Source organism: Diplotaxodon limnothrissa, linkage group LG4, assembly GCF_057381915.1.
Source record: "Diplotaxodon limnothrissa isolate DT_005_m linkage group LG4, D_limnothrissa_male_GT1.1, whole genome shotgun sequence".
NCBI lineage: Eukaryota > Metazoa > Chordata > Actinopteri > Cichliformes > Cichlidae > Diplotaxodon > Diplotaxodon limnothrissa.
Window position 1 is genome coordinate 18169534 of NC_140599.1, and position 25622 is coordinate 18195155.

Here is a 25622-nt window from a genome sequence, read left to right on the forward strand (position 1 = left end):
TCATTATGTATTGTGACCATGATTTGTGAAAAAATAAATAAATTTAAATTAGAAATTTAAAAATAAATAAATAAATAAAATGCCAACAAATGTTTTAAAAAAAGAAAAGAAAAGAAAAGAAAGTGCTCCATAACCTCGTTAAAACACAGAAAGAAAGTTGATGCATTCCTTAATTTAAAATGTAATGTTTCCTGCTTCTCAGTAAATTTAATACATTTTTTCTATGTTCTCTCAGGGATTAAAGATTTTATATTACATTAACATTACATAGCTGCACACCACAGCCAACTGTAAAGCTAACAATTCAAGTTCATTTATATAGAGTCAATTAGTAACAATAGTCCCCTGAATGTGGTTTATACTATTAGGTAAGACCCCGCGGTATTAGAGCCCCCCACCCCCCCAAGAATCGTGCAACCCTTCTTGGCAAGAGTTTTTTTTAACAGGAAGAAACCTCGAGCAGGACCAAGCTCAGGGAGGACGGCCACCTTTCCAGCTGCTGAAGGAATATGATAAAAACACTAATACAATAGAAAGAGAATGACACTAAAGTATAAACCTGTACAACAAAAATGTACAAATAAAAAAAAAAACAGAAAAGAAAAACTGACCGCTGTTTAGAAATATGCACCTAAAAACTGAAAGTGCGGTGTGGAAACGAATGGGACTCAGTTAAAAGTCAGAACAAAGCGGGCTCAATACCACTTCATACCTTTGCGTTAAATGATGCACGAACATCTGTCTGTCCGCTGAATCTGAACAACTTTAAAGGCTGTCCAGACTAAAACAATCCAACAGTTGTGCTTGTGTTACTGTCGTTTTAGCCTTTCAGATCCCCTGTGTGAAACTTGTGATAGGCTGTAAAAGGAAACTGTTCTAAGCTTCTCTTTTTCCCCCATTAATTTTCTTCGCATGGTTATTTTCTGTAACTGCTTGCTCATTTAATATATTCGGTCTTTGAAACAATGTCTCCATTGATTGCGTCGTTTGTCGTTTCTTACGTCTGCTGCCTGGTGGTGGCGCCAACTCGCAGAAACACAGAGGGGAAAAGGAACTGCTGGTGAAAGCGCCACAGTCAACGCAATCAAACGTACAAGGAGCGGACAGTGACGACACTCTGATGGGACTCGTTTGGGTATGGCGCATGCGTACTTCCGCCAGTGTTCCCATTCTTTGCCGTTGCTGCTCTCAGAGCGCATGTGGGGAAGCTAGCTGACGGTGTCGTCTCCTTCTTCGTTTTCTGGGAAGCATCTGAACAAAGGCCTGCCCCTTTTTCATGAGGATTGCTCTACCGCCATCGTTACTTTACGTGTAATCACGATTACTAAATCGGATTACGATACTTTTATTATATTTCAAGGTACCAGTAACAACAGAGACAGAATTCGAAATGGATGCGGATCACCAAGAAACCAGCGGCGAGACCAAATCGGCCATTAATACTTGGCGTTATCGACACCATTTCACGTACAAGGCAGATCAAGGGAAAAATATCATCGTCCAGTGTAATCTGTGCTTGCCGAGGGTTAATCTGCTGTCCACGTCAAAAACCTCCACTTCAAATCTAAAGAAACATTTAGACGTAAGTCAGTCAGCCTAACAGCCCCGGTACAACTTCCCGTTCCAGTGTTTGTTAATGTTTAAAAGACTCAATGAATGAATAGCCACCCTCGTGATTAATAACGTTACATTGCAGCTGCATGCTACAGGCGCTGGAGGCTCGTAGTGCTCAACTTCTCTGGAAAGAAAAAAAACACAAACAGTCGCTTTACTCTGCAGAAGTGTTCTTAGGAGTGTTTTTCAGTGCAATTAAAGTTTATAAAATGTTGGGAAAGTCTGTTTAAAGAAAAAAAAAAACAACTGCCATGAAATCTTTCTTTGTTTTCTAGAGAACACATTTAGGCTGTGAAGCCAGGCCTGATGCCAAGAGAGGACGGAAAAAAGAGGAATACAACGGTGAGGAAAGCAGACACTGCCAGCTCAAAAAGCTCAAAGCGGAAATCATCTCCAAATGCCTGACCCAGGCAAAGATCGATGATCTGATCTTCAACTTCATTGTGGAGGACTGCCAGTCATTTTATGTGCTGGAGCAGCCTGGCTTCAGGAAGCTGATTGCCGGTTTAACTGAAGGGCTCAAATCCATGGACAGGGTGACCCTGTTTACTAAGGTGGACCATGGATTCTCCAAGATGCGGGAAGAGTTGATGTCTAAGCTCAGCAGCGTCCAGTATGTGTGCACCACAGCGGACATCTGGACAGCCCACAACAGGAGCTTCTTTGGGATGACCTGTCACTGGATCGATATGGATTCTTTGGAGAGGAAATCCGCCGCCCTGGCTTTTGCACGGCTGCAGGGCAGGATCACGTATGACACCATCGCCGGCCGCATACACGACGTCCACGTGGCCTACAATATTGAGAGTAAAGTTCAGACAACAGTCACAGATAACGGCAGCCCCTTCATCAGTGTCTTCAGGGAGTTTGCGCTGGACAGCCAAGAAAGTGACGACGACATCGGTTTCTACGAGAACGTGAGCACCGTGCTCGAGGGTGAGCCGGAGCAGGACATGCTGCTGTTTCTGCCCACCGTGCAGCGCTGCGCGTCACACACCCTGGAGCAGATCGTCACTGATGACTTCTGGCAGGCTGTGTCACAGGGGCCCATGTGCCAGCTACATTACAGTGCCATGGCTAAAGTGTTTGCCATATGGAGCAAATGCCACCATCTCCAGGTCGGGATGGACGCGGCAGAGGAGATAGGGAAGATGGCACTCGTCGTCCCCACCATTATACGCTGGAACGTAGAGTACTGTGCCGTGCAGAAGATTGTCTCTCTCAGCGAGCGGGAGCTGACGGAGCTCTGCGCTCGCCTCGAGGTCCCACGCTTTCAGCCGGAGGAGATGGCCTTCTTGAAGGAATATGTGACTGTGTTTCACCCGCTCGCATTTGCACTCGAACTTTTCCAGGCGGAGCAGAAATGCTACCTGGGCCTGGTCATCCCAACCGTACTCAGTCTGAAGAACAAGCTAAATGAGCAGAAGGATGCCGCAAAATACTTCGGCGATGCCATCAACGCCATTGTAATGGCTATCGACGTGCGGTTCCAGGAGCTGTTTGGCAGCACCGAAGCGAAGATTGCGACCGCGACCACTCCTCAGTTTCGCTTGTGGTGGATGGCGGCCTCCGAGAGGGAGGAGATGTGCGCCCTGCTGGCCTCGGAGGCGTCCCAGATGGATCCCTGCACCGTAACCGAGGCGAACACCAGCCGCAACCTGTCCACCATTGAATCTGAGGATGACTTCTTTAGCTACGGCTCAGTGAAACCGGCCGTCCAGATCCAGCAGCGGGGGGTGTTGGAGGAGATTCGCAAGTATGTAGAAGGAACGGGGAAGAGCCTCGAGTGCCTGCAGGACTTCCCAAGAGTGAAGCAGCTCTTCCTAAAATACAACACCACCCTGCCGTCCACGGCCCCCGTCCAGCGTCTCTTCAGCCAGAAGGGCAACCTGGTGACGTCACAGAGAAACTTTCTGACTGACGACTATTTCGAGCGCATTCAGCTTTTGAGATACAACAGCAACCTGTGCTCTCTGGTCAGCGAGTGAAGGGGTTACCGATGGCTGTCTCAGACTTTTAACCGACACAAAATCAAACCATATTGTTTTGAAGTCATCACAGGAGAACACTGAACAATATCTCATTTCAGGCACTTTAGCCCAAATGTTCTTTCTAATATTTATCTCCCCTGCCTGTTTTGGTTGGCAAAGCATATGTCTCCCACTCCAGAATGGCTTAATAAAACATCTGATTGACAATCATAGACACTGACACTCGGACTGACAAAAAGCATCTTTATCTGTGCTGTTGTTGTGATTTGATGTAGCCACGGGGTTAAACTGAAGTGATTTTTGTCTTTCAGTTTCAGTTTTTTTTCTACAGCTGTTCAGTAAGAATGCATCTCCTGTCTGTATTTTATATCATATATAAAGCGACAAGAAGAGACCCCCCCCCCTCTCCTTTTGTTTGTTTGTGTCTCGCCTTTTTTCCCCCCCCCCTCTCATAAAAACCAATTGCAAGGCACAAGTAATTAGATTAGTTACAGAATGACATCAGCTGCCTTATTTACATGCAGCACCAAACGCGTTCGGCAAACACTCATTGCACTTTCAAATGCGTCCGGGTGTGTTTGTGTGCGAGGAAGATGCAAAGCAGTGGTGCACATTTCCCCAGTGTATTCTTTGCCATGTGCCCGGATGTCAGCTAAGAGCTTTCGTCTTGTCAGACAGCTGCCTGGAGACCAACAGGAGGCTGTCAGAGAATGCAAACACAGGCTCTGTCTGGACCCGAGCTGTCGAAGACCTGACATTTTTGAAAATGCAAAAACCAGCCCGCAGAGAGCCTGAAAAACCTTGGGATTTGCTTTCCCTTCGATATATTATTCCTAAATATATTCTCTGAGTGATTTTCCGTGAGTTTGCCTACAGCAGTCACAGAGGATTAAACGGACTTGAAAACTGAAAACCTATTTCTCTTCTGAATTGGGATTCTGTTCCATAGTGCAGCTTCTGATAGGGAGAAAAAACAGCTTACACAACTGATTGCAGAGAAAGAAGCTGGAGGAGTGTAGATTAAAGAGTAAAGCAACAATTCTTTGCTGCTGCAAAGTAAAATGAAACAGAAGTATCTGGAGTTGCACTGAGTTCAGGGGTCTTTGTTTATGGACTGTAGGAGGAAGCTGGGAGTACCTGTAGAGAACCCAGGAAGAGTGTGTAAATGTACTAAAGGCTCAATCACAGCTTCTGTATCGTTAATATGTGGTTGGATGACGCAAAATATGCACTGATCAATACAGGGTTTAGGGGCCCTAAAATGCAGTCCAGACACATGCATTTTAGGTTAGTTGCTGACTTTAAATTGGTAGTAAGTGTGAATCTATTCCTGTAGCAAAGAAGTGAGTTCTTGTGTGTGTTTTTTTCTACCCTTTTGGTTCAGTGCACCTCTGTTTGACTGGATATGATAAACATCTGAATAAGCTTGATGAATGACATGCTAGAAAATTATCTTCTGTCACTTAATGTCACTCCTGCCACCTGTTAGACACAGATGTGCACTTCAGTAAATGCCAGCCGTTTGTCTACTTGGAGTGAAATGGTTTTTGAAGTGATCAAACAGTGCAACAAATCAAACCTGGGCACAAAGTTTGAAGTAGAAAGTAGAAGTTTTAATGATTTCAGAAAAACAAAACACACGAATGGTACAAAGTATTACTTCTGAAAACAACAAGCAATACCCATCACCACACACATTTTTAACAGGGTCGTGTTAGGCACAAAGTGGGTGGAAGGTGTAGAGTGTGTGTGTGTGTGTGTTTGTCTAATAACCTCCGTTAGTATCACTGATTGAACCCATCACCAAACCCTTGTCCATACCATCTCCTTATTCTTCCTCCCTTGCAAAATGCAGCTTTAGGATCTCTCTATAGCATCATGGCAAAAATAAATACCGTTGAGTCACTTTACCCATCTGCCATAGTGCTTCTACTTCATCTGTGTCAGTTCAGTGTTACGCTAGAGCAAGGAAGGAAGCATCAGGAGGTGTTTCAGACATGGCGGGGATATATTTTATTATTCTAATGCCCTTCTCTCACTTTGCATCTGGTGTCTGGTCCTGGAACAGCCCAAGTCATTTCAGAAGGAGCTTGGCATGGCTGAAGTGGCCCAGGTTCTCGCAAGACTTGATCCAGCGCTGGACGTTAGCCGGAGATGAGGAGGCCGAGCCGCTCTGCAGCACGCAGCAGTAGCAGGCGACATCAGCCAGGGAGAACTCTGGTCCGGCTAGCCAGGGGTTGGAACCCAGAGTTGAGTTTAGGGCCCGCAGAACAGTGGATCGCTCTTTGACACTGCCCTCTGCCAGCTGGAAGAAAGCCGTATCCACCCAGCTGTCCACCAGGGTAGCAACAGCGGGGTCACTGGGATAGGGGGCAAGCAGCTTAAAGAGGAAGCGTGCTATGTTGCCCTCACCCTCAATGGGACACATGTTCTTGATGCTAAACTTCATCTGTGGTTTAGGAACTGTGGATGCAGAAGAGAAATGAGGTCATAACTTTTAGACAAATGGTGTCAATATAAAGATTAAAACATCTGCTTTTGTAGGGCATGGGTCTAAAAAGTGAAACCAACACTTAAGTGCCATAAACCCACATTCTTTCTAATGACCAGGAGGGGGCGGCTGTATAAAAAGATTCTATGAAAAGAGTCTGTGGGAACAAAACTCAACTACTCACTGGATCTTTGACCTCAGTAAACACTTTCCTGATAGATTTATGGGTACAATTTTTGTTTTAATAGGACATGCTTCTAATTTTTCTAGTTCAAGTAAAGAGTCAAATATACAAAACAGCAAAGTATGTTGATGGTAAGTCACAATATGGGCGTGCAGCATTCCCAGACTTCACTGCATTAGAAAACTGAGGTGTTTTTGATAATGAATTCATTATCTGCATCTCATAAATGACGCATTGCTTCCTAATTATACACTAAAGAATAAAGTAGCTGAACGCCTACTCAGAAGACTATGTCTGATTGCAGTTGTTTTTGTTTGTTTTAAAAATACCCTGACGTGGTTATGATATGATAATTGGTTTCATAGTATTAGAAAAACTAGAATTCTATGAAACAAGCCACCCACATACTTTCACAAGACATTACATCCAAATTAAACTGTATCAGCACTGCCTTGCACCAGCACATTAAAGTGAGCAAGGACACAGGGCCATGTACAATGAACATATGACCACTACTGTTTTAGGTTCTTGACTTTCTAGAACTTCTAAGTAGGATTTCTAAACTGATTCTTTGGAAGAAACCAGAAAAACATCCTCAAGCATGTGTGACTGTTCAAATCTGACACTCAGAACAATCCATTATTATTATTATTATAATGTGCAAAAGTGCCCAGGTGACCTCACCATCTTTCCATATGAGGGTGAAGCCCAGCTGAAACATGTGGCGGGCGTAGCTGTCTGTGTGCCGTGGTCCGAGGCAGGACAGAAGCTGTGGTGGCACACTGGCAACAGAGGAGTGGACGTGGACAGTAGAGAGCACTCGATAGTGCTGACAGAGCAGGCTGTGGAGCACCAGCAAGGTCAGGGGTGGCTGCACCGGGTTGGCGTTTATGACGATATCACGGAGAGCACCGAGATCCTGGTCACATAAAGATAGGCTCTGCTATTATGACACCACTACAGCCTGCACATACAGCTAATATTCAGTCTATACCCTAAGGTAGGCTTAAAAGGTAAACTCAATTATAGCCAGGTTGAGCAGGTTAACAGTATAAAAACCTGGAATGACAGAGGAGATGTGATCAGGAAGATGGATAAGAGATTACTACTACTGGCAAGAAAAGGCAGTAACAGTAAAGCATTCAGTTAAAATTACTGCCAGTGAGTAGTTTGAAAGAAATGTTACCAGTAGCGACAAACAAAAGACAAAAAAAGATTTTTTTTTTATACCTTGCCCAGTACTGTGTCCAGGTCTGTGGTGTTTTTGAAGGTTGTGGAGCACTGGGAGGAGAGGCTGCTGCTGACTGTCAGGTCCAGATCGGCATCAGGGGTCATCACCGTCTTGGCCAAGCCCTCCACAGCTGCTTTCAGCTCATAGAGTTTTCTCATGATCTCATCCTGCCGGGCCTCCAGAGCTTTGACGGCTGGGTCCACCTCGCCATTCTGAAGCAACACAGAAAAAACAAAAAACAACACTGAATCTGGCTTAAACCACCCAGTCACATGAATGACTAATGTAAAGCAAACAAATACTGGCGACTACCCCTTATCCTCCTATGAGGCACACCTATGGTACCAATTTGAAGCTCCTATGTCATTCCATGTAGTAATTACTAACAGCTGCTTTGACAAAAAAAAAAAGTAGGAAAAAAATGGCCCATAATTTGCTATACTTTTAGTATGCTTAATTTGTTGTTTTTAAACTAAATTTTGATCAGTTTTACAATCAAAATGTTGTGGTGACTCAACTCTGCAGAGGTAAACAGAGCTGAGTGGTTACTCAGTCAGCTATTTTCAAGATACACAAAGACTACACATCTATCTGAAGTCTGACTACAAGTTTATATGTCTGGTTAATGCATAACACCAGAAATCTCTAAGGACAGATGAAGTTCAAATTCTCTTCATGGCCTCAATCTCATCACATAAACATCATTGAAATGTGCAAAGAAAACATGCTATACATTCATGAAAGCCATGCTGTGAGTCATGAATCAACAGAATCGTTTATGCTCCACTGCAGATGCTGAAAGTGAAAGCAAAAATATTACACTATCAAACCATGGGGGGTTTACAGCTGGTTCTATTGGCCATTTTGGATCTAAACTGGTCCAGCCACTGAAATAGCATGCCTCCATGATGATCAAACAAGAAAAATCTATAATTAACCAACAGTAAAATTAATTAAAATGAAAAATCTCTAATTAAGATGACTATTCAGTAACACGTAAATATGGGTTCAATATTACTTGCTGGTATATAGCTGCCTAGTTAAGTCTATAACGATGAGATAATTACATCTATGATAACATTAAGTTTGTAACCAAACGTGACTGCTGCAATTTCCCCAATACAGTGTCATGAACTTGCAGATGAAACAGTACGGTCGGTGCACCCCCACAAATGAAGAATGGTCTCAAATAAAGACACAATCCTGATCGATTACATTAAAAACAATGTCACAGACTGGAGACAACCTAACCGAACCGTTTCACTACTGCATGCCGTTTAATAATCTTGATGTAAAACAGCGGAGACACGCTGTAGTTGTTGCATCAGCCTAAAACTGAGATTACTCCCTGACAAGCTAAGTTAGCTAGCTCGGCTACAGACAGCTCCAGCTAATATCGCGTCCGAGAAGCGCAACTATGAATGGAAACAACGAACAGGGAGAGGAGCATAGCTCAAGCGAAAGAGTTAATAATCATAATCATAATAATAATGATAATAAAAAGAATAAAATTATAACTTCGAAATGTGATTAGTTACCTGAAGCGCGTGTTCGGGGGTGCAGCTTTTTCCTTGCTGCGCGTGGATATTTGGTACCTTGTACATGCAGGTGGGCAAATCAATCTTTATGTCACCCCCACAGATGGGCTTTACCTGGTACATGGGCATGGTGGTGGAAGACAGAGTGTCACAAAAGGCTAAAAACAAAAACCCGGACACACAAGTCTTGTTGACAGGCAGCAGCAGCGGCAGGGACTACCACAGCTCACGGTGACACGGGAAAGAGGCCGGGGTGACGTCATATCCGGTGAAATCAAAAAGACGTTTTATTTCCGTTTTCTAATTTTATTATTATTATTATTATTATTATTATTATTATTATTATTATTATTATTATTATTATTATTAGCCATTCATAAGCCAAATTTCCAGTTGTTATAATAAACTTCTGACAATGACTCTACAACTCAAAATTTCAAGCTATTTTCTCAGTTTCACGTTAATTTGTATTTACAATACAGGGAAAAAAGCTTACATATGTTTCAGCTTCTAACAATAGATAAATAAATAAGTCGAATTCAAAATTTCGACTTACTAAGTCAAACATATGAGAAAATAACATCAAAATTGTGAGATAACAACCCACCACTGAATTTTATTTATGAGGGGTTTTTTTTCAGGTTATTTTTCTTATGCTGGATTCCATGAAATAGAAACCAAAGAGCCACTTTCATTATTCATAAAACAAAATTTATATGACAATATTAGATCATGAAGAAAAAAGTTAATGAATTAATGTAGAAAATAATTTTAAGAAAAATCAAATATATATTTTTAAAAAGCTTATGTCAAATTAATTATAATCACTCCATAAAGAAAATATTTTAAAGGATTTTTCAACTACAGGCTTCAGCTGGTTTACTGCAAGGCCAGCCATAAATCTATACAAAACTTGCATTTATGTTAAAAAAAACAAACAAACAAAAAAAAGCAAAACACTTCCCTAGTAAAACGAAGAGAGTCCAAATTACAATTTTCATCACACATTCAAAATCTGATTGCTTTTGCTGACAAATGTGGTAATTCAATCTTCTTACCAGCTGCACATATTATTCCAGAGAGGCTGCACTGATTCACAATGGAAAACCGTTATTCTAATTTTCAATATCATTTTCACAGAACACATAATTATTCACATCCAAATTAAATCTCAGATATGAGAATTCATTAGATGGGTAAATCTTATTTGGGATATTGAAGCTCGTCTCTTTCACCTAAGGAGGGAGAGAGAGATATATACTTTCTTCTCAGCACTTTAACCTCTTCAACATTAAATTCCTCCATAATACTGTTCTTTCTAAGGAACTAGGATAGATTATAAGTCTGTTGGTATAATTACTATCACATAAGTCAGTTCCTGCTATGCAGAGCTTTCTCAGACCAGGGGAAAACTATTATTGTTGAACTCAAAGAGGGTTGTATGGCTTTAATTAGAGCAGAAATTTCTCACAGGACACCTCATGTTGCAACAGACTGAGCTACATGCAAAAATCCTTTTAGCTCTTTATTCATCTTTGTGCAAAGGTTTATTTGATTGTTTTGCCAAGTAGTGGATGCCTTTAATTTTGTGTTCTGTTAAGATGATCTCACACTGCTTCAATAATGCTCCAGAAAGGACAGTCAGGGACTGATAATGTTCCATTGTGTGGTTTAATTTTAATTGCTGAAAAATGAAACAGTTCCCAATCAGATGCTTTCCAGACGTATTACCTGGCCATGTTTTTATCGCCACTGTTTAATTTTACAGAAGTACAGTTTACTCCTCTTTGAAAATCTTGTTAAATACATCAATGTTTGTCATGTGTACAGAAAATGGTTCATAAACAGGCATTTACTCTGTTTATCACTGGGATAAGTAGAAGTCACAAATGACAAGATGTTTGACTGTTTGACATGATTGTATTAATCCTTTGAGAAACAGTTCTTTTGGCCAGTCTGCATTTATTTAAAACACTGTACCCATCCATATCAGAGAGCACAATACATCAGATATGTTCAAATGTCAGCCAAAAGATGGCTGAATGATAATCAGTTTTGTCACCATTGATTTAAAATTCTATGGTGCACATTTTTCTGCGTGAATAATTCAGTCAGTGTTAAGTTGGCTTAACAAACAAACAAACAAACAAACAAACAAACAAACAAACAAACAAACAAACAAACAAACAAACAAACAAACAAACAAACAAAACGGGTCAGGTACAAGGATTGGACCTAAAATGAGTGAAATGTCCAAAGAAAATACTTTGAAGGAGCTTCAGAAAGTATACTTGTAAAAAAAAATTACAAGAAATTCTGGCTCTTTGGAGACGAAATATGAAGAAATAATTAGTGGCTCAAGACTTTTGCATAGTTCTGAATACAAACAAAGGTGGTGATTAGAGGCAACAGTACCTGAAGAGTAGCTCTTCTTCTTCTACATCTAAGAGTTTTACATCAGTTGGGATTTCTTAATGTTTTTGAGTTGCATCATAGGCCCTTTCTGCATAGCCACCCACCATTCTTATTCTTTGCGTAATGCTTTCTGTACAGTTTTAACAAAAGTCCAAATGCTTTTAAATTTTCATGCTTTCTAAAGATCAGCTTCATTCTCTCTACTGATTCCCCACATTGATGCATATTTTGAAACATCCCCTCTTTTTCCCATCTCCCTTCGCCCCTCAAATCATATCTCTTCTTACATCTTTGTATTTTCTGCACAAGATACTGATTAGATTTAATGTTTGTGTTTCCCAAAAATGATAACAGTGTCTCGTGAAAACTGAACTCTTTAAGTGCATCGAGTTCTTAATCTGCTAATAAACATCTGTTCTTTCTTTTTGGATCCCCTGCTTCTTACCTCTTCTACTTTATTTTGTATCCCAGTAACTACTTCCATCTGTAGCCACTGAAAACTTCCTCAGTGTGCTGTGAAGACCATGTTTTCCTCAAATGTTGATGTTGAAGCAACGATGAATTATCAGACAGTATTTCAACAAGCTAAAAATGCTCCCGTTTTAGGTTTTGATAGACCTAGTGAGTTACTATAGGCCTGTATGAGTATTTTCCTTTCTCTTACTTCCACTATGAATTCGAATGTGACCAAATTCACTACAGATTGAAAACATCTGACGTTCTTTGAATCAATGCAGATGACTGGCAATCAATCCACTGTTGAACCTATTAGCTCTGTTTATATATTGTTTGACTCTGTGTATCATTTCTGTCTCCATCATTCCTTTACTTAGGTCTCATTTTATTGCTTAAATTGATGTTACAAAGTTCCAAGTATTTTCAAGCATCTCTACTGATGTTACATTGGTCAGATATTGCTTATTTAAGGTATTTGGTAATAAACATGACTATTATTCTAACCAAAATTGTTATTTAATCTTCTCAATAATCAGTAAATAATCTAGACTGTGCCACATCAGATTAAGTATATTAAATCCACTCGTTTTGATATGCAGTAGAGGGCGCCATGGTATAATTTCTCATAGAAGTTTACTGCAGGTGGTCAGTAGCCAACAGACTAGCTGCTCATAACGTTTTGACTCATTAGGCTACAGAAATATATGCTGCAGAAATATTGTTATATAGGATATTTCTCTTGTGTTTCTGTTGTCTGATCCTCTAATTTTCTAGGTTTATTGTGCTTTTTTCAGTATTCATAAGTCCTTATTCAAGATAGTTTACACACTTTTTTTTTGCAAGAGCAATGTGAAAAAGTATCTAAATGAGAGGATGGTTATACTAAGTAAAAAAAATGGGAGCAATGATTTATGCCAAACATTTCTTAACTTTTTAGCTTAAAAATGCATATTTAAAGCTAAAGCATCTATCTATCTATCTATCTATCTATCTATCTATCTATCTATCTATCTATCTATCTATCTATCTATCTATCTATCTATCTATCTATGGTGTAAATTTAATTCATCATTACAGTGATTTTACAGAAAGTTGAATGTATTTCAAAAATATGGTAACATTCTGTTAACAGCAAAGCATTCTGCGATTTGCAGAAGAACGAGAGGATGAGGCTGGGTAGAAAAATTTCTGGGCATCTCTGCCCATTATGTAGGACTTACTGTAATTCATTCATCTGCCTGTCCTTTCGCTATACCTCTTTGTTCTTTTAAACTCATTGTTGTTGATACTGCTACAGATCAGGACCTGGAGCTGGTGTGCTTTTCGTGTTAAGAAATGTATTGAAGAGATGCACTTTGAGACAAGTTTTTGATGTTTGCCATGTTTGTTTGTTTTTAAAATGTTGGTCACTCTCTCTATTTTGCTTCTTGAATTATTTTAGGGATCTAATGTTTCCTCACCAGTAGGATTGCAGCTGGCTTTGTTAGGGTTTTCCACTAATACACTGCATTTCCGTGGGAAATGCAATCATTGTTTTTAGGAAAACAATATTAAGACTGTTAATATGTCTGTAAATGTAAACATTATCTTTTAAATAAATGTCAACATTTAAAAAAATGCTACAACACATATGGGACACTTATAGACATGATGAGTATTAAGTATTTGTTATGTCAGCTACTACATTTTCACAAAATAATTTACTGGGGAAATTACACTATTACTGTAAAAATCTGTTGTAAACGTTACAGTAAAACTAGATATATACTGTAAAAGCACAGAATTACGGTAAAAATTGCCTAAAACAAACTCACTAAATGGATAGTGCAGAATTTAAACTATTATTTCTTTAAATGCTGTAACTAGAACATTGTACTGACAAAAATAAAAAATCCTCCTGTAAAATAAAATAGTATAAAACTGTCAAATAAATTATAGTATGGTGACTACATTTTGCAATATAGTCCTGGCAAAATGATAGGATTTTTACCGTTTTTCTTACAGACTATGTCTCTAGAAATCTTTAACTATTTGTTCAACATTTTTCATTTGTGAATATGTGAGTGCTATGTGTTGTTTCCTTTTTTGTATGTGTCTCATTCGACACCAGGACCTTTGTAATCTCGGGCTAAAAAAACAAAAAACACCCCAGCTTTATTTCTACAGCATCAAACGTGTGACACCAATCAAAATCAATTTGCCAAGTCTAGCCAGTGTCATTCGATCTCAGGTGATCTTTTGCGTCAGTCAAACCTAGCAATACAATCCATTACCAGGAAGCAGTCGAGGAGCCCACGACATTGACGCACACCAAGCTTCTCCTTTGACTTGTCCCCTTGCAGTCACCTTCTTCACTGTCACCTCTCTGTTTCACACGTGAGCAGCATCCTTTCCTCTCCAGCCACTGCCCCCAGAGATGGTTAATGAAAAACAGCACGATTGAGTTTAATGTTGCAACTACTTGTTAATCCTGAATAATTCACTATTCACTGAAGTCTGACAACAGAGAGGGAAGAAGGGGTTGAGTGTTGAGGTGAAGGAGTGGGGTGGTGTTGATGCAAACCTGGCACTAATCCTGATGTAATAGTCAGATCTGATGGCCTATAAGACCTGAGCTCGAAATTGAGACTATAGTCTCTTCTTTTCAGAGGAGGAACTGAAACCTGACAGTTCACAGTGGTTTTTTAAGTCATGTTGAACAAGGGAGTCTGTCAGGCTGTAGATAGTATGAGATTAAGGTAGGTGCTATCATATACTTAGGCCCAGTCCTGCTGAGCAGCTGACAGTGTTAAACAACGAGGGAATGAAGAGTTGGCAATGATTGCTTTGAGATGCTTATAATAACAATTTATAAATGTAGTGCATGCTTCAGAATAGGGGTGCATTTAGGTCAAAGAACAAATTGATCATGTCATAGCATCAGTTCTCACATTAGGATACAGGATACATTTCAGTAAACTAAAGTTTAAAAACTCATGCTTGGTGGTCTTCCCCTCAAAAATCACATGAATTTAATTTAGTTTCACTCAGTGCTTTTCCCCATGGTTGTCCAGGTCCAAGCTGTGGTGAGTATGGCTGTGCGGAGAGGAGGATTTAACCAAGAATCACAGACTTTTAAAAGGACAAAATAATACAAAAGGATCAGCATATAAGCAATAATTTATGGGTGTATACAGTAAGCTGTAAAAAAGTATCCAAATTTCAGTTTCAGATGGAGACATAAGCACTGTCTGAGTTTCTGGATGTCTTTTTTTTTTTTTTTTTTTTGAAGCTGATTGGTATCTACTGACACTTACGGATGTTGCAATGTGTTTACTAACCAAACTCCTACGCACGAGCGTTCTTTATTGGGCCTCTAGGTTTGTCCTGGATCACAGTCGTCACCTTATCTCATTGTGCCTTCTTACTTGAAAAGGTCTACAAAGTACCTGTCTACTTCTTCATGACAGCCATTAATCAGTCTGAGGATGCGTCAGCACATGCAACAGCTGCTCGGTGGTTTAAACAGGGTGTAGCTTTTAGTTCAAATTGCACACTTGCCTTATTCTAGCTAACAGACACACACCTTAAACTATATTTTAAATATGATTAACATAACTGCCAACCAGTTATGTGAACTGTGTATGGAAATAAATTCGAAGAAACCACCTTCCTCTAAAGAAGCCTCACAGAGACATCATGAGTAGAGGCTTAGAAATAATGCTTGTTGGGGAACAGAGGCAATGCTGTCATCCCCTGCATTATGGATAGAGTTCCTCCACAGAGCTCACAAAGCCCGTTCAGTCATCCTAACACGGCGGTTAAATCTTTTACGATGCACCTCTTTGCACAAACTATCAGGTAGCAACATCTCTGATACCTTCAAGTTCTAAAAGACTGGGGATGAGTCAAAAATGCGGACAATATTTTTCACAGCAGAAGCTGGACATCCTGAAGATATTTGCAGGGTTTAGTGTCTCTGGTTTGCCCAAGTACATCAGGTTGTTTTCAGTTGAAGATGGGGTGCACATTAAAGTTTCACACAGACTTAATAAGTAAGGTGAGCCTGACACTCCTTTCTTGATATGAGTTTTTGGTGACAATGAAGCGAGGGCATCAATTATTGAGGTGCCATACAGACAAGCAGGCTAAGCCTATGTGTCCATCCCAAAGGGCTAATCCAGGCATAATGCCAGGTACAGTAGTAGCAGACACGCAACGGTTTAAACAGCTAAAGTAACTTTGCTTGCTTACTTTATTTCATCTGGCAGTTATGTCATCTGATTTTGTTTGGTATCTTAATCTTAACGTGTCAGTGGCATGATCATTTCCAGGATTTTTTAAAATTATATCACATTAAAACTGTTTTATATCAAACAACATTTTTTACTATTTTTACTTTTACATAAGTAAAAGCCACAAGTTTAGCATAAAGAACATAAAGTACTCATTATACAAAATGTATATCACTTTAATGTTGCAGCTGGAGAAGGTTTTACTTACTTATATGCTTATATGGTTATATGCTACTTAGGTGCTTGTGGTCAGCTGCTTGTTAAAGCAAATATCTAATCACCCAATCACATGGGTTCAACTAAGTCCATTTAAGCATGTAGTCATGGACAAGACGACCTGCTGAAGTTCAAAGTGAGCATCAGAATGAGGAAGAAGGGTGATTTTAATTATTTGTATAGTGCCAGATGGGCTGGTGTGAGTATTTCAGAGACCACTAATCTGGGATTTTCCCAAATAGCTGTTTCAGAGTTTAAAGAGAATGGTCCAAAAAAAAAAAAAGAAAGTATCCAGGTAGAAGCAGTTCTCTGGGTGAAAATGCCCTGTTGATGTCAGAGGAGACCAGACTGGTTCAAGGTGGAAGGGAGCAGTAACAAGTAACTACATCTTTAAGCCAAAGTATGCAACAAAGCATTTCTGAATGCTCAAGACTTGAAGCAGATGGGCTACATCAGCATAAGACCATACCAGGTGCCCCTCCCATCAGCTAAGAACAGGAAACTGAGGCAAGAATTTGGACAGGTTCACCAAAACTGGACAATAGTAGATCAGAAATATGTTGTCTGATCTTATGCACCCAATTTCTGCTGTGACATTCAGATGAAATAGTCATTTGGCATAGACAACATCAGTTTCATGTTGCTTTAAATTATGTTTATTAGTTTGGTGTTTTGTGCTGTTTGCCCATCAACAGATCATGCAGCAAAAGGAGATTTAAATGTGTGTGCGATACATCTGAACATTAGTTTCAATGATAGTGCTGCCAAAAGAACATCAATCTGCTGCCGTTTGACATTTTTTCCTATTCTCCCCTCTCTCTCAGCAAAACACATCTCCATATTTTGCTTTTCATCCCTCTGCCCTTGAGTCCTCGTAATCTGCGTGTCACATTATCTTATAGTGCTGTCCCACACTAGCACATCCAGCAGTCAGCGTCTACCTGTTGGCTCACATTTCCTTCCTGTTTACCACTCGCAGCTCTTGACCTGCAGGGGTCACAGCTTTATTGTGTGTCCCTTGGCTTGTGTTACCTACTGGCTTCCCCAACCTTGTCCTGCAATCAGCCATCATAGTCTGCCCTCCATGCCACCCCCCGTCTGCAGAGATGAGAATTCAAATCTCATAACAGCAGCTAAGGGTAGCCTACATGATAATCTAATCAAGTGCTGTTGTGCTTGTACAGTGCTCGTGTCACAATACAGTATATCTGCTGATGTGTTTGCTTAACACACACAATTGTTCATTTATCCAGTTAAATTCCATATTGGAGTGATGTCAAGGTTATAGTTTTTTAAACTTTGCACAGTTTATAATACTTTTAAATGTTATGTTCAAAAATAAATTTAAAATGACCTTCTCCGATACAAAATTGTGAATAATCAGGCCCCGTCATGTCTTAAAGACCTCATAGGACAATATTATCCTATCAGAGCACTTCACTGTCAGGCTGCAGGAAAAGTTGTGGTTCCTATAGTTTTCAAAAGCCCATGTACTGTAGAGACATCCCCCAGTTTGGATTCAGGAGACAAACACCCTCTCTACTTTTGAAACTCATTTTTGATAAAGCTTATAGTTACGGGTAGATCAGATGACCTTGAACCCTCCCTTAGTTATGCCACAATAGACTTATGCTGCTGGGGGGCTTCTTAGAATGGGTTGGACATTTCTTCTTTACTCATCTGTTTTCACTCCCTGTGTGTTTATGCACCATTACTGCTTTCATTAGTTTATTATTAACATCTGGCTCGTTCTCACTTTTATCCTGTCTCTCTCTGCTCTCTTCTCTTTTCCCTCATCCCCAACCAGTCATAGCATTCTTCCTGTTAAAAGGGGGTTTTTCCTTACCACTGTTGCCAAGGGCTTCTTAATGTGGTTGTTGGTGTTTCTTTCTAATATTGTAGTGTTTTTACCGTACATCATTCATGAGGCTACAGTCGCGAGTTGACAGTATACAAACAAAGCTGTATAAAACTGAATTGAATCCAGTGGTTGATTTCTTATTTCCTTCATGTGTATCAGTCTAACCTTCAAATGTTTCCCTTTAGCACACCTTTACCTTTTTGTACTACACATATGCCAAAAAGTACTGCAGATTATCACATTTAATTCTGGACTTAACTATTTTGTTTATCTCGTTATGTTTTTTTCTTCTCTGCTCTGTACTGATTGGTCTTGCAAGTGTAGTTTTAAATTGCATGGCCTTTATTGGTTTATTCTGATACTGTGTTTATTCCTATTAAACTGTAAGTGTCCCTGACTTTAGAAGAACAGGTCTGTATGAGTCCAGTAGAGAAAGAAGGAATAAAAAGCATTTCGTCCCAAAAAAACCTGTGAATCAAGCATCTAAATGTGTGACTGCACGACTACATTTGTGACTGTGACATCAAGCTAATGCCAGAGTAGGCCCCATACTGTGGTTCGGAGTGGCAGGTGTCTGCTCTAATAGTCAGGTTCCTCCTGTAATATACACATAATTAAAATGATACTAATGCGGAAGCCCTGAAAAAAAATTGCTACTCTGTATTTTGGCGCCGCTAGCGGGCCGGAGAATAGTGAGGTGGCTGTTAGTTTTAATCCCCCAAATCCTATAAGTGCAGAGAATGAAAAATCAGTGTGCTATTTAAAGTCTTCAGGGTATAGGGGTTGTGATGATGGTTGTAAGGTGGCCAGAGTTCTGTCTGAGAGCTTGGCAGGTTGTCCCACATCTAAAGTGACTATTCTCATTACCCATTGGCTTCAAATGAACGTGCACCAATTAATTTGTTTAGCAAATTTCTGTGCTTATTTAAAACTGGTTGTTTTCTTGCTATCTGTGTCTAATCTCTTGATTTTAGCTGATGTATCGCATATTATGTGCAGCATGTGCAGTGTTTTGTTTGCCTAGCCTGAGCAGCACCAAGGTGTAGCTGGGTTTATTTGCAAAGCTGAGGTCAGGTGTCACCCAATCCAACCACGGTGACACTCAGGTGGTCATCAAGGACACCTCTTCTGGTTTCTCCCTGTGTTAGCTCTATGGTTCTAAAACTCTCTCTCTCTGTGACACACACACACACACACACACACACACACACACACACACACACACACACACAAAACTACAGTGGTACTGTACATACAGTGTTTGTGTCAGTTCTCATATACCTGACACTGACACTGTCTGTCTCATTTACTGCTGTGATCAGGGTAAGTAAAGATTTAAAGGGCACCTCCAAACTGTAAATGAAATATTGTAAGTGGGTGTTTACGTGTGTTGTGTCCATACAGGTATGTGTATATGCAGTATAAATCCCCATACAATAAGAGTTAATTAGAGCTCTTCTTGTGCATGTAAAATATTTCAGTGCTTGAACTGCTGTTCTTGCAAATCTGCACTGTGACATCCCAAAGCAGAGGACATACTGAAACACACTGAGATCTGCACTTGTTTATAAATAATGAAAAGAAATGCATGACCTGGATTTATTCTTTTATTTTTCTCTGTAATTTGTTAATTTGCACATTTATTTGAACAATACAGCTTTAGACTCTATCTAGAAGAAAGCTACTTAAAAATAAGAGAAGAACATAGATATCTTTGGACCATTCAGGCTTCATCTAACTAGCGGGACAAAGGTTGACTACAGTAAAAGCCCCTGAAGCAGTTGGATAAGGATGGCAGGAGGAAAAATCTAGATGGAGTCATGGAATCCAGCTGCTTAGGACAAGACCATGGCTTGGAACTCTGTTGAGGAAAAACATGGATCAGTAAGATGTAGCTCAGTGTAACAAAAATATTATTTATATATATATTAAAATATTATTTTCCGTGCAGCAACTATGGCAATCTTATACCAGAAGAGAGAAACAGTTTGATGGCACAGTTGTAATATCAAAGTTAACAGCTTGCAACTGACTCGAGTGTATAGCCAGTTATAAACCTAAAATCACAAATGTTCTAGAAAAACTGTGTGCAAGCATGCAAATTCAGGAATTATATGTCAGTATGAATTGCCTCACCATCTGCTCCAATCATACCGTCGCTATCATCATCAGCAGCACTCAGGAAAGCCTTGGTCTCCTTATCTGTCAGAACACGAGCCCCGGGACAAAACCTCTGGAGGAAAAACCTGGTAGGCACAAACAGGGACAAACACGATCCAAAGGTAGAGTCACTCCTCAATGACAAGTGGATAAAAGGCAAAGTAAGTGAAAATGTTGCTAATTTTAATGCAAGCGTAGGCCTATCACACCGGCTTCAGTCGTCAGCCTTAGATGCTGCTCTGTGTGGTATCCTGCAGCCACAGCACCCACACTTTAAGACCTACCTTATATTAACATTGTCTCGTTGTGCTTTAGGTTTGCTTTTTGCGTCTGTCTTTTACTGAGGGTTGGTAAAAATATGTGACTGCTGTGCTGCATTGTTCAACTTGAATATATTTCCCAGAATATTATAAATTGCTCTTCCAGCTTTCACGTCAGCCTTCCAAAGTCTGATAGATTAATGCTGAGGCGCATCCTCTTCTCTAAATCTCTCATATCTCTAAAAGAATAAGTGCACATGAATTTGATTTTGCTTTAAGGAAGCCAGTTGAACTGCTTCTTCTGTTAAATCCTGTCTGCACTAAAGGGGGGGAAAAAGTTTATGAACTCTCTTCTCACTCACTTGAGCTCTTCTTCCTCGATGAAGCCACTGGCATCGTTGTCCAGAATCCCAAAAACCTTCTTTATATCCTGAGGGCTCTTCTTGGTGAGGCCACATATCTGGAAAAACTTCTTAGCACAGAAGGAGTCTGGAGCTGGAGAAATAAATCACAGTGAGTTTGGTGGATGACTCCAAAGTCTGCCTTCCATTCATTAAACTGACTTAAACAGGTAAATACTAATATATGAATGAGTAATGTCAGGTATTTTTCAATAAACTGGTATTAAAGCAAAGTTGTTATAATACCTGCAAAGCCTCAGACTATTTATGTGACTTTAAATTACAGACACATGATAACATACAACCAACAAGGTATTATTAAGTATGATATAAAACATGTAATCTTCTTATTTAGGGTACACATCATGAAGAAAATCACCGTTTCAAATGTTGTATCTTTATTTTATTTTTTGGACGCTGGGAGGCCAGTTACTGGGATCTTTACCTTTTATATTTTATATATTTTCTGTGCATTTATGTCAAGACTTTTTATGTCTTCCATTTATGGGCTTTACACATAGTTACTTGCACATATAAATATATATGTGTGTCCTTGTATTCTGTTTATGTTTTTATGTGTGTGTGCTTTTAAATGTAAATATATCAGGGGGAGAAAATCTCCATACTGTAAACATATTGGTGGAAAACGATACCTTGGCAGTCCTTGATAGCACTGTCGATGGCATCAGCAGAAAGGATAGATGAGAGCGACATTTTATTCCTGCAGGAGGAACAGCCATGGTGAATTATTAAGATTAAGCCAGGTGCAGTACAAACCTTCTAAGCTGACACTGACTGACAGACAGACTGGCAAAAGATGCCCAAGTGGAAACACTGTTACGGAGAAGTTACTGAAAAGTACGGCATGGAGTTAACGGAACAGCATCCTTACACAATGAAAGACTTCGATCTTAAAGAGTTGTAAAAAAAAAAAAAGCCCGTAAAACTGCGATAGGTTTTCTCTTTGCGACCTTTTTAAGCCACTCAAGCAGCCTACCACAAATTAAAAATGATCAAATGAACGTTTCGCTTCTCGCTTTGCCCTTGTTTCCCCGCCACCTACGGCGAGAGTCAGTCACAACTTTTACGGACGCAATTATTTGCCCTGTCACTCAACTAGGCGACCACACAAAAATTAAAAAAAATTATCTCACACAAAACTTTTCAGTTTTTCTAAAAGCAGTTAACTTCCTGCCCGACTTGGCGCAGCAACTCACCGTGTTAAGGGGGTTCTCTCCCAGGTAGACGATCCAGCAGAGAGATGAGGTTATGTGGTGGCTGGTGTCCGTTAAGACGGATTTATATAGGTCTGATTGCCGTGACAATGGGGATTGCTTGGGTTACCCGTCTATGGATCAAATTCTAACTGCCCGCCCCTGATCCAGTTTCTCGGCTAACTAATTAACCTTTACTACTTATAACGCCCAGGCGCAGAGAGACCGGAACGTGAACGTCTGTAACGCCCTCGTAAATAGCATATTAATTTAAGAGCGCTTTCTTCCTCCCATCCTCCACTCCCTCCTTTTATCCCAGCGTCCCTCCTCTAACCTCCGGGATTATACAGTAAATGCTGCTTTTCTCCTTATCCTGCTGTTTCTGAGAGGGTCCCCATCCCACCCTCTCATGCACGTATCCTTTTACTTGCAGCACTCCCCAACCACCGTACTCCTCTGAAAATATGCTCTTTTTATGACATCTGAGTAAGTATGGGAATCCCAACGTTAAAAGTCTGTTTTGCTGTAGTCTTGCGCATGTCTTTTCGTATGTCATCTTAGCTTGTTTAAAGCAAAATAAGATTTCACGGAAAAGATGATTTCAGAGATCAACACCTGAACTTGCTCTGCAGATGATGCTCTGCAGTCTGTCCACATGTATGCCTCATGGGGTCATGCTAAATGGGGCTCACATCATCTCCAGTAATATCTAAAGCGACCTGAAACACATGCTCAGAAGTGAATGTCAGGGACGCCGGTACAGTGTCTCTGAACTGCTTTGTCAACTGTGCTCATTAAGGGACGGGCAGTCATCCCCCTTCTGCCACTATCCCGCGACAATGTAGGCACAGGGGCGTAATAATCAGGGGCCCAATGACAGGAGTGACCCATGCAAGCCATAAAAAGAGTTGTATTTGTCTTAAAAAATATTATTTCTAAAAAAAAGAAAGAAAGAAATGAAGTAAAACAAACTGTGGGAAGTCGGCTGTTAACACATATCTTTAAAAGAAATGTGAGCAGGGCACAACTATCAGATTAAGAATGATTTAGCTGTCAGCAGCTACTAAAGACAGTGAGCCAATGTCAGGTGTGACCCTATATCAGAATGACCCAGCACAACTTAACACCAAATGCATGAGTCTTTCAGAAACAGCCATAGAAGCAGCAGCAGCACATCCCTTTCCAAATGACATAACACAACATGAGCTCACATGGTGGCAACTAAAAGTTATTCCAAGCATTCATTTGTATTGACATCCATACCAAGGTACTGCAATTTTAGTATTGCTGTTTTGTAAACATAAACATGTTTAGACACTTGTTTAACCATTCATGATTACCAAGATAGTATGGTATGCCCTGATGATCTGGCTCAACCTCTCATGTACTTTAGTACCAAACAGGCTGAAAACAGTATGACAGCACGAGGCTGTAAGCAGGTTAATGGGTAAATATCAGTCCTATATACTTTATTCTTCTGGAGGTCTGCCTTTGTAGCAGATAGTGAGCGATAAGATGAGATAATGGCTCAGGGAAGTGAAGAGAGGGAGGAAAATGAAGGTTGCTCTGAGGGTAATGGGGAGGATGGGCACAGAGGAACATGGTTGAAAAACTGAGGGCAAGCAGAAAATGTTTTGCCCAAACACCTCACTAATCAGTAGAGAGGAACAATTTTTTGGAGACTGGCCAACAAGGGTGTAGAAAAAGCAGGTATAACCAAAAAGCAACCAAGATATGGAGGAGAAAACATTACCAAGTTATCTTCAGCATGCCGAGTCAGCCAAAAGGCTATTTAAATTGAGAGTGCACAAGCACTGCACATAAATGCTTCAGTAGTATCAATAAATAAGTACTTAAATAAAAATGAAAAACATAAACTTAAAAATGGTAAATGGTAAATGGCCTGTATTTGTATAGCGCTTTACTAGTCCCTAAGGACCCCAAAGCGCTTTACACATCCAGTCATCCACCCATTCACACACACATTCACACACTGGTGATGGCAAGCTACATTGTAGCCACAGCCACCCTGGGGCGCACTGACAGAGGCCTAAAAATAATCTAGTAATAAAATTATGCAAATGAAATTGTGACATAAAATAATAATGATAACAAATATTAATAATAAAAAAGACACGTAGGGGAAAATTAGTTAAAATTAGTCTGAACTTGAAAAAGTTGATGAGGAGAGCCATGTTTTCTGCTGGGATTTAAATAATGTAAGTGAGGTAGATGACCTAATCTGATGAGGGAGACAATTCCAGAGCTTTGGAATTGCCCCTGAGAAAGCCGAGGTAGGCGCTAAGAGCCAATCGGGATTCTGGAATTACTAAAAAATGCTGATCGCTGGAAGTGAGCGGCTTGAGACAAGGAATTTTAAAAAATCTGTGTGACACGATAAAAGACCCACACACAGCGTTGTAGGTTCAGTGTTTTTATTGTCAGACTGTCTTCTGCTTCACAGGAAGAAGGGTTAGGGTTATAGAAGCAGCTTATTACCGGCAACATTAATGGTCAGTACAGATTGCTATATACAGTATACACAATAATTTGCTTAAAAAAAAAGATCTGTAATGAGGAAAGGAAGGGGGTCCACAGAGACAGTTAATACACCTTGCCCAGAGTTATTTGCTGCGCCCCTGGTGATGCATAATGTGCAGTGCTTCATTTATAAGAAAAAACAAACAAAAAACACAACAGCGGTAAGCACTAGTTTCATATCAATTACAGTTTAAGAGTTTATTTTTTGTGATTTGCTCAAAGTCAGAGCAGCACATTGGATTTTGTTTCCTGTACGATTTGTCCAGTTGCAAAACGACCAGGTCGGCTTGCCTTTCCGAGGACGTTTGTGTCCTGGTCTGACACACAGACTAATGCAAGGGTCATTAAGCACATCCCTGGGAGATTGGTCACTGCAGCAGGACACGGAAAAGAAGGTTATATCTCTCCATGAGATAAGGGGGAGGTGAAGTTGTACAGATGTAGCAACCAGCACCTGGGTGGTTTGGAGATGAACACTTACAATTTCAAAGCTATCAACGTGGACAGAAAAGCATCAGTTAAAACTCCAAACGACAAATTAATCGAAGATCCCACGGAGAGTTGAAGTCAAATCCCTGGATCCACAACCCTGAGTGCTAACTATTACATCATACAAAACAGTATCCGGCTTTTCCCGATTATTCCCAAGACCTTTGCAACCCGACACCGAGCCTCATTCTTAATTCTAGCCAAACGGTCACAATACCTCGAGGTCACTTTTCACGTTGAAGTCGGATTCTTAACGTACGCGTGCTTGAAGCACGGGGCGAATCTT

At 40.2% G+C, this 25622-nt stretch overlaps 3 protein-coding genes across 4 annotated transcripts; 1 reads left to right on the plus strand and 2 right to left on the minus strand.

The window, feature by feature from the left end:
- Nucleotides 1-1307: 1307 nt before the first annotated feature.
- zbedx (zinc finger BED-type containing X) lies at nucleotides 1308-3602 on the plus strand. Its single transcript, XM_085351870.1, has 2 exons — nucleotides 1308-1582; nucleotides 1890-3602. Exons 1-2 carry the CDS (start codon nucleotides 1391-1393, stop codon nucleotides 3600-3602), a joined length of 1905 nt encoding a protein of 634 aa, XP_085207996.1. The 5' UTR covers nucleotides 1308-1390.
- A 1606-nt stretch (nucleotides 3603-5208) lies between these two features.
- On the minus strand, nucleotides 5209-9282 carry aimp2 (aminoacyl tRNA synthetase complex interacting multifunctional protein 2). Of its 2 annotated transcripts, none has more exons than XM_085352372.1 (4): nucleotides 9164-9282; nucleotides 7511-7723; nucleotides 6965-7199; nucleotides 5209-6068 (listed from the first exon to the last, which is right to left on the minus strand). In XM_085352372.1, exons 1-4 carry the CDS (start codon nucleotides 9176-9178, stop codon nucleotides 5680-5682), a joined length of 852 nt encoding a protein of 283 aa, XP_085208498.1. In that variant the 5' UTR covers nucleotides 9179-9282; the 3' UTR covers nucleotides 5209-5679. The 2 variants fall into 2 exon arrangements, with proteins under 2 accessions (XP_085208498.1, XP_085208497.1); XM_085352371.1 differs by having other exon boundaries at nucleotides 9050-9282.
- Nucleotides 9283-20106: 10824 nt separating this feature from the next.
- pvalb8 (parvalbumin 8) lies at nucleotides 20107-21806 on the minus strand. Its single transcript, XM_085352373.1, has 4 exons — nucleotides 21746-21806; nucleotides 21054-21186; nucleotides 20408-20517; nucleotides 20107-20132 (listed from the first exon to the last, which is right to left on the minus strand). Exons 1-4 carry the CDS (start codon nucleotides 21804-21806, stop codon nucleotides 20107-20109), a joined length of 330 nt encoding a protein of 109 aa, XP_085208499.1.
- Between the last annotated feature and the right edge of the window lie 3816 nt (nucleotides 21807-25622).

Bases quoted from the DNA above. Each gene is read 5' to 3' on its own strand.
- zbedx (XM_085351870.1), top strand. From the start codon at position 1,391: ATGGATGCGGATCACCAAGAAACCAGCGGCGAGACCAAATCGGCCATT. The intron at 1,583-1,889 runs GTAAGTCAGTCA...TTTGTTTTCTAG, and splicing joins ATCTAAAGAAACATTTAGAC to AGAACACATTTAGGCTGTGA.
- aimp2 (XM_085352371.1), bottom strand. From the start codon at position 9,178: ATGCCCATGTACCAGGTAAAGCCCATCTGTGGGGGTGACATAAAGATT. The intron at 7,724-9,049 runs GTAACTAATCAC...GTGTTGCTTCAG, and splicing joins CCCCCGAACACGCGCTTCAG to AATGGCGAGGTGGACCCAGC. The intron at 7,200-7,510 runs GTATAAAAAAAA...TTATGTGACCAG, and splicing joins TGGACACAGTACTGGGCAAG to GATCTCGGTGCTCTCCGTGA.
- pvalb8 (XM_085352373.1), bottom strand. From the start codon at position 21,806: ATGTCGCTCTCATCTATCCTTTCTGCTGATGCCATCGACAGTGCTATC. The intron at 21,187-21,745 runs GTATCGTTTTCC...TTATTTCTCCAG, and splicing joins TGCTATCAAGGACTGCCAAG to CTCCAGACTCCTTCTGTGCT. The intron at 20,133-20,407 runs GTGAGGCAATTC...TTTCCTCAACAG, and splicing joins CGGTATGATTGGAGCAGATG to AGTTCCAAGCCATGGTCTTG.